The sequence below is a fragment of the Chrysemys picta genome, chromosome 8 (genome assembly GCF_011386835.1).
Source record: "Chrysemys picta bellii isolate R12L10 chromosome 8, ASM1138683v2, whole genome shotgun sequence".
Classification (NCBI taxonomy): Eukaryota; Metazoa; Chordata; order Testudines; family Emydidae; genus Chrysemys; species Chrysemys picta.
In genome coordinates, this window is record NC_088798.1 from 12,528,835 (window position 1) to 12,537,546 (window position 8,712).

Consider the following 8,712-nt stretch of genomic DNA (forward strand, 5'->3'; position numbering starts at 1 on the left):
GCCGAGACAGCGAGCGCGCTGCGTACCCGGCATGCCCCGCGCTAGGGAAAATGGCGGCCCCCAGTCGGTGACTCTTCCGGGTGGCTGGGCCGAGGAGGGCGAGGGCTGGCGTCCCTGACAGGAGCCGACCATGGCGGGGTTATGGTGGCCTACGAGGCCGGCGGCCGGGGCGCTGAGGGCGTGGGGCCCGCGTGGGCCGCACCGCGGCAAGACTGTGCAGGTCCCCCGCAGGCCGCTGCCCCGCACGCCCTGGACCACCCGCGGGCCGCCCCCGGGGGCCCCCCTGCCCCGCAGCTGGCAGGAAAAGCGGCCGGTGCAGGAGCAGATCCCCGGGCTGGAGCAGGTCACCTACGCGGACAAGCAGTACTTCGTGCCCTGGCTGGCCCGGCCCCGCCACCCGCACTGGGAGCGTGGCTGGCACGACCCCCGCCACTCCCCGGGGCCGCGCTACGAGGCGATGCCCCTCTACAAGGAGCGCGTCTGCTACGTGTGCCACCAGCGAGCCAAGATGCTGGAAGGTAGCGGGCGAGGGGCGGAGGTGCTGGGTGGGTGAGGGAGCCAGGCCGCCGTGAGGACTGCGGGGAGGGGGGCAGGAGCGCCCAGCCTTGCCTGGGGCAGCAGCAGGGTGTTGGAAAAGGCGGCCCCCTCGTTAGGGCACCAGCCTCGGGAGAGCCAGGGTCAGTTCCCTGAGCTGGCACTGCTTTCCTAGGTCACCCTCGGCAAGTTACTGCAGCTCTGTGCCTCACTTCCCCAGCTGTAGCTGGGGATAATAGCTGCTGCCCTGTCCTCCACCCTCCATTATAAATACATGAGGTTGTGAGGTGCTCAGATGCTACAAGTGATGGGGTCATAGAAATACCTTAGACTGGGAGGAGGGGTGTAGAGGGACCTGCCTGAGAGAGCTAGAGTAGCAGTTAAGGGGCAACCATAATAATATGCAACAACTAGCTGCCAGACCTAGCCTATAATTAGGGCCCTACCAAATTCAAGGCCATGAAAAACTCCTCATAGACTGTGAAATCTGGTGTGTTGTGTGCTTTTACCCTGTACAGATTTTAGAGGGGAGACCATCATTTCTCAAATTGGGGATCCTGACCCAAAATGGAGTTGCAGGGAGATCACGAGTTTGTGTGGGGTTTTGGGGGGGGGGTGGAAGGAGGGAGAGAATCACTGCGCTGAGTGGCTGGAGAGGAGTGGCTATTGTGGCCGGGCACCCTGCTCTGAAGGCAGCACCATGCCAGCAGCAGCGCACAAATAAGGGGGGCAATACCATACCGTGCCATGCCATCCTTACTTCTGCACTGCTAGTGGTAGCAGGTCTGCCTTCAGAGCTGGGCCTCCCAGCAAACAGCCACTGCTCTCCAACTGCCCAGCTCTGAAGGCAGCACAACCCCAGCAGTGCAGAAGTAAGGGTAGCAGTACCACAACCCCTTCTCCAATAACTTTGCAAACTCCTCCCCCCCCAACTCCTTTTTAGGTCACTACCCCTACAATTACAAAACTGTGAAATGGCAGATTTAAATAGCTGAAATCATGATATTTATGATTTTTGAAATCCCATGACCATGAAATTAACCAAAATGGACTGTGAATTTGGTCGGGGGGGGGGGGGGGAATTGCTGCGTGTTATAACTCAGGTGGGGGCTGCCCGTTATCCTAAAACAGCTCATATCAAGAGGGCATTTTGCGTTGGCGGGAGTGGCTGTAACCTGACTCGTGGGGGGGAGTGAGCCACGCCTCCCCCCAAACCAGCTCACATGTATACAACAATAGTGGTGTGCATACCGTAGTAGTCTAGCACCTACTTTCTTAGGTGGGTGGACCAACAAAAATACTGGATTCGTTTGTAAGGGCTGCAGGGTAGGAACCATGTCACCTGAAGGTACAGGGCTGTGCACAGTGGGGCTCTGATTTTTGTTGGGGCCCCAGCTACTATGATAATATAAACAGAAAGCTAAGAAACTTTGGCAAGGGGTACAGGCTCTTTCCTTTCAGTATGGATACCAGCACTTAATTTCAGATCAACTATGCATGCAGCAGAATGCAAGATCCCATTTACATTTAACATGAAGTATAATATGCAAAGTATACATATGCTATATGTAGTCTCTCATATCTTGTTTCCTTGTAATTCTTAACCCAATATACTACAATTAAAAAACAAGTAGGGAAAAACACTTCTAAACTAATCTTTCAACTTACATGTGTAACTTATGTGGTACTAATGAGGTATGCACACTTATTTCAGTGTTGTAAAACAGTACATAAATGAAAGTGGTCAGACTACATAAAATTAATGTTCCTGATAACTTGGTCATGCTGAGAAGTATTCTATATTAGTGGTAGCATAAGTGCTTAAGATTCAATAGGTAAAAGAGCATTTTTATATTAACCCATTTATGGCATAGTTAACACTGCTGAATATCTTCAATAACTATATTTTGATTTGACTCTAAGGAGTAAGGCAAGCGCTCTGGCTAACAAAGACAAAATTAATGGAAGGCTTACCTCCAAAAGTACTTAATATTATTGATGAACCAGCCAACCAACTAGAGAATCAGGATGAGAAAGTACAAAATGCAATTTCTCATGCACGTGTCTGGAATACCACTGAACTTATTCCCAAGAGAGAGTTTTATTGGTAAGTCCTCAAAAGTTAAAGAAATCTTTACTTACACTGCAACCTTTTCAGGGAAGCTCTGCTTCAAACAGCCAGTTTTTTTTATCAGTATGTTTAAAAAAAAAAAAAAAAAGTATTACCAGCAGAACACTATATTTACTGTTTAATGTTACTGAGGTGAATTCAGTTTGTATCTGGTTGCCAGCCCTCACTTGTTTACAATTGTACTTGTGTGTATATTCAAAACTTGTTTTCATCTTATGTCAAAGTGTGTAACAGTCTGTGGGTTTGTACAAACTTAGTTCTATTTTAGATCATATCCCAGCTAATACAGATGTCAATTGTTTTAATAATTGAAAGTAAACATTATCACTGCCAACTTGGAACCCGATTGGTATGTCAGATGGATTTAAGTATTAAACAAATCTGCATTAACCATTTGGAAATGTTACATATTTCATACTGTTATGGCTTACTTGTAGTCATGTACTAGAATGCATTGTATATTCTGTACACCTATAACTTTCAAAGTCATTTTGTATCCTATCCTATCCTACTAATTCTTGTCTCATTCTAAAGCCCTGTACTCTTGGAAGACTTGTTACATTTGTGTAGGACAATGGCTAGCAAGTATCCTTCCCTCTCTAAAAGAATGTTGGCTAGAGACTATAAAGTGGCGGCTACATGGGAGAGAGGTTAGTAACTTTATTTTATTTATTTGTAGAAAACACTTCTCTTTCTCTTTACTTGTAATCCTGATAGGGAATAATAAAGAAAAATACTAGCTTTAAAGCTAAGGACATGGATGAGGATTAAAATAAGGCTAACACCTATGAAACCAAGTGTCTCAGAACCTTTTAGCTTTAAATAGTGCATTAGGCATAGTTGAGGTAAGATGGCTGGTCCCTTGTCCTCAGAAGTTTACTATCTAAACTTTACAGAATATGAAAGAGACATTGGGGGGAGAGGAGACAGACAATGGTGCATGACAAAAGGCAATATGAGCATTGTTTTCTAAAGAACTGATGATTTGTTTACTACAATGTGTGCATGAAATCTGTACAATCTTTCAAGCCATACTTATGTGGGATCGATAAGTAGTGAACTGGATAAATAGAATTATGTTTGTATTCTGTGTAAATCACTGTCTCCAGTTGGGCAGCTACTTAACATTCATTTTGGGCGGGGGGGAAGACAACACAAGGTGCCTTCCAAAATAAATCTGTATTCTTGCAGTAAGACTATTGTGACACTTCATGGTTAACTATGCAGAGGTTAGCCTATGGCTTCATTTTTCCATAGCGTATTAAACATTAGCAAATGAAACCTAGGGCATCTTTTCCTTTGGATGCATGTTACAGTAAAATTATAGCAATAGAAGAATAAATTAATAGATATGGTGGCAGATTTATTCTTAAGTACAAGTGTTTAGTGAGTCTTTGCAATGTTTGCATGCAATATAATCTCTCTTTACAGAATCATCTATTCTTCAGGTTCGTGGCTTGAATGGAATACTTCTGAATGCCATTAATCCATTATTGCCAGTAGCCTCCAAGGATGAGATTCTGGCTACTGAAAACCACATTCTAGAGACCTTCCATCCCATCTCTCCTACAATTGATCTTCAGGAAGTTAATGTATATGAAGAACGAAATGATACAGGTAAAAGTTGCATAGCAGTTACATAAACATTCAGGTTAATGTTTACTAGTGGACAGCACTACAATCTTTAACTTCCCCATTCCCTTAAACATTTCATGTGCTGATGTTAGATGGTGTACAGTTGATAATGGATTAGCCAATTTGCTAGTGCTATATAGGGTATCTTACGTGTTCTTCAGAGCAGTAAGTCTAATCTGCGTTAATACAAATTTAATAATTACTGAAAAGAGTAAAGGAAAGACTAACTTTGTAGTAAACTTTTTTTTGTATCTCATGGCTACCCATAATCCAGGTTTTAGAGAGGGTTATCCCTACCCTCATCCTCACACTCTGTACTTTGTGGAATCAGCCAACATTCGTCCAGCCCGATTTAAACCAGAACAACTCCGGGCTAAAATGCTCATGTTTGCTTTTGGCAATGCACTGGCAAAGGCGAAGATGCTATATGGGGTACGTATTAAAATGACTGTCATACCTCACAACTTCTATAGTAGATGTCATTGTTCATGGAGGCTGTTGTAATGGTATTATCTAAAGGTGCAGTACAACCTGTGTGGTTGGAGATGAATAAATTGCAAGCCAGCAGCAAAGAAAGTTTTGCTTTCAATTATACAAAATTGAGAAATAGTACAGTGATCTCACAGACTTGGATTAGAAGGTAGATTGTTGAAATACGTACTTACTACCTGCACTTTTACTTAACTATGGGGATAGAAGGTATCTGTTGATGAGTTTTAGTTCAGACAAATATAGCATGGAGTTTGTGATTCAAACTTTCCTATACCATCCCATCATCGTGCCCCAGTTCTGACCTAGAAATATGAACGCTAGATGGGAGTGGGTAGTTCAGTCCATAGCATTGTAGCTGAAATTTCCAAGAAGGATGCCAAGCACTGTGGACTTAGGATATGGACTCCTCTCTTTGAAACTGGAGTGAAACTCAGAGCACTTCAGAGGCCACTAAGCAGCCACTAGATGGCAATGACTTAGTCACTGTTGACCTGGACTGAATTTGAACGATGACGAGGGGGGAGAGCCTCTGAATTCCATTAAGTCAGATATTACAATATTTTGAAATCTGCATTGATAACCATTTGAGGGGGGAGGGATAGCTCAGTGGTTTGAGCATTGGCCTGCTAAACCCAGGATTGTGAGTTCAATCCTTGAGGGGGCCACTTAGGGATCGGGGGCAAAATCAGTACCTAGTCCTGCTAGTGAAGGCAGGGGGCTGGACTTGATGACCTTTCAAGGTCCCTTCCAGTTCTAGGAGATGGGATATCTCCATTAATTAAAAATATATATATATATATATCATCTAGTGACTTTGTAGGCCAGGGATTTATAGGTAACCTTTAAAGACATGTTTTGATTCTTAAATTGTTTATCAATTCAGACTAACACCTTGTTATTCCAATAGCAATTATTTTAATGTGTTAATGAAGGTTAAGAGTAGACTGGCAATGGGTAGAAATCAGTTGAAGCAATTGTCTTGGGTGTAGCTGAAGTGAAAAACTAGAACAGACATGTAATTCGGTTTACATCTATATTCCATTGCCATTTGAAAGCATTAATTAGGGCTGTCAAGCGATTAAAAAAATTGATTAATCACTTTAATAGAATACCATTTATTTAAATATTTTTGGATGTTTTATACATTTTCAAATATTGATTTCAATTACAACACAGAATACAAAGTGTACAGTGCTTTTATATTTTTTATTACAAATATTTGCACTTTAAAAAGCAAAAGAAATACTATTTTTCAAATCACCTAAGTACTGTAGAGCAATCTCTTCACCATAAAAGTTGAACTTAAATGTAGATTTATGTACAAAATTACTGCATTCAAAAATAAAACAATGGAAAACTTTAGAGCCTACAAGTCCACAGAGTCCTGGTTTCTTGTTTGTCTGAGCGATTCGCTCAACAAGTTTGTTTACGTTTGCAGGAGATAATGCTTCCTGTTCACAATGTCACCTGAAAGTGAGAACAGGTATTCTCATGGCACTGTTTGTAGCCGGCCTCGCAAGATATTTACATGCCAGATGCGCTAAAAATTCATATGTCCCTTCGTGCATCAACCACCATTCCAGAGGACATGCGTCCATGCTGATGACGGGTTCTGCTAGATAACAATCCAAAGCGCTGTGGAACAACGTGTGTTCATTTTCATCATCTGAGTCAGATGCCACCGGCAGAAGGTGGACTTTCTTTTTTGGTGGTTCAGGATCTGTAGTTTCCGCACAGGAGAATTGCTCTTTTAAGACTTCTGAAAGCATGTTCAACACCTCATCCCTCTCCGATTTTGGAAGGCACTTCAGATTCTTAAACCATGGATTGAGTGCTGTAGCTATCTTTAGATATCTCACATTGGTACCTTCTTTGTGTTTTGTCAAATCTTCAGCACAGGTGTTCTTAAAATGAACATGTGCTGAGTCATCAGCCGAGACTACTATGACATGAAATATATGGCAGAATGTAGGTAAAATAGAGCTGGAGACATACAATTCTCCCTCAAGGAGTTGAGTCACAAATTTAATTAACACTACTTTTTTACGAGCATCAGCATGGAATGGTGGCCAAAGCATGAAAGGGCATACAAATGTTTAGCATATCTGGCATGTAAATACCTTGCAATGCCAGCTACAGAAGTCTCATAAATAAGAAGTGGGCAGCACTATCTCCCATAAGTGTAAGCAAACTTGTTTGCCTTAGTGAGTGGCTGAACAAGAAGTAGGACTGAGTGGACTTGCAGGCTCTAAAATTTTGCATCGTTTGAGTGCAGTTATGTAACAAAATCTACATTTGTAAGTTGCACTTTCATGATTGCACTGCAGTACTTGTATGAGGTGAATTGAAAAATACTAGTTTTACAGTGCAAATATTTGTAATCAAAAATGTAAAGTGAGCAGTGTACACTTTGTATTGTGTTGTAATTGAAATCTATATTTGAAAATGTAGAAAAACATCCAAAATATTTAATACATTTCAATTGGTATTCTGTTGTTTAACAATGTGATAAACTGCAATTAATTTTGAGTTAATCGCATGAGTTAACTGATTAATGGACAGCCCTAATTAAAATACAAAATCTATATTCAAAACCTGTTCGAACAGAACTTTGAGCAAGATATTACATTTGTTAAAGTCCTGGCTTTAAACCAAATAATTGCTGATTCTGTATCTTCTCAGCCATTGTCTGTTGTAACTCTTCCTCCCTTCCCTCCACCCTACCCAGGATGATCCCAAAGTTTTAGAGCACCCGGTAGTAGTACAAAGCATTGGTACAGAGGGTCGTATTTTCCAGTTCATGGTGTTCCAGTTAAATACAACAGACTTGGCCTCTAATGATGGTGTTAAAAACCTCGTCTGGATTGATTCTGATCAGTATATGTATGACTACATCCGGTATCTTCCAGGAATCAGGAAGAAAGTTGTCAAGGTAAGTTAACAGGCTTGAGAGAACTAGTTTACCCACCAGAATTAAAGAGTGGAAATCCTATCCCTTTACATATATTTTGAGCCTTAGGAGCTTGTACAGACTGTATTGGTATAGATAGGACAATAGGCTGTTTGGTACTTAATTGTGAACACTGAAATAATATAGCGCAACTGTCAGTCCTGTTTATATATCAGTGTATTCAGCTGCATTGCAATTTATATTAAGCTTGCTAAGATGGAGACATTTTATGTAGATGTACAATTTCATTATGTCCTTATTGAAAAAGTTATTCAGTGAAATAACTGGGTACATAGAGAGAATATTAATTGTCAACTCCCCTTAGACTAAGAAGACTCTAGTCTCACTGGGTAAATTCCCCACCCATCAGTGCAATCCCAATGGAAATACGCTCAAACCCGCTTGTCTGTCAGAGAAAGCTTGTTTCAGACAGACTGCCATGTTTCAAGTTGTCTCTAAGTATAAAGAAAGACTATTGCTTGGGAAAATATCAGTTCACTACAAACTGAATATCCCAGTTTCTTCTCCACAGTTTCCTCCTGGAATATATGGCTATCGACCTGACACATTCAAGAAGTTTCTGGCACTGTATTTGCATGGAGCTGTGCAAGATTCTACTCAAACCAAAATCCTTTAAGTTTACTTCCTGCTATTTTCATCAGAAGATCGTACAGCTAAGCAAATGTGATCATATACTACTCTTAAATGGAGTAATTTAAGGGTTTAAAACCTAACAATTTTTGAAAATAAAGACTTTTTTTTTAGTAAGTGTGTGCACTTGAATATAAACTTTCATTGCACTGGCCTAACTGTACCATTATACACATGCATTAAGTTAATGAACCCAGCCTCCGTGAGTATTTTCCCAATTTTCCACCATCACCAAGAGGGAATATGCAAACCAAACTACCATTTATTTCTTACTGTTTGTAGGAGCAGATTCTGGATGTAGCAGCTGGGAGAGCAGAAA

At 41.6% G+C, this 8,712-nt stretch overlaps 1 protein-coding gene across 1 annotated transcript; it reads left to right on the forward strand.

Moving 5' to 3' along the window:
- On the forward strand, positions 1-8,510 carry MRPL37 (mitochondrial ribosomal protein L37). Its single transcript, XM_005284858.5, has 7 exons — positions 1-518; positions 2,458-2,641; positions 3,200-3,315; positions 4,097-4,282; positions 4,575-4,732; positions 7,521-7,724; positions 8,275-8,510. The coding sequence occupies exons 1-7, from the start codon at positions 131-133 to the stop codon at positions 8,377-8,379; spliced, it is 1,341 nt and encodes a 446-aa protein (XP_005284915.2). The 5' UTR covers positions 1-130; the 3' UTR covers positions 8,380-8,510.
- Positions 8,511-8,712: the final 202 nt, after the last annotated feature.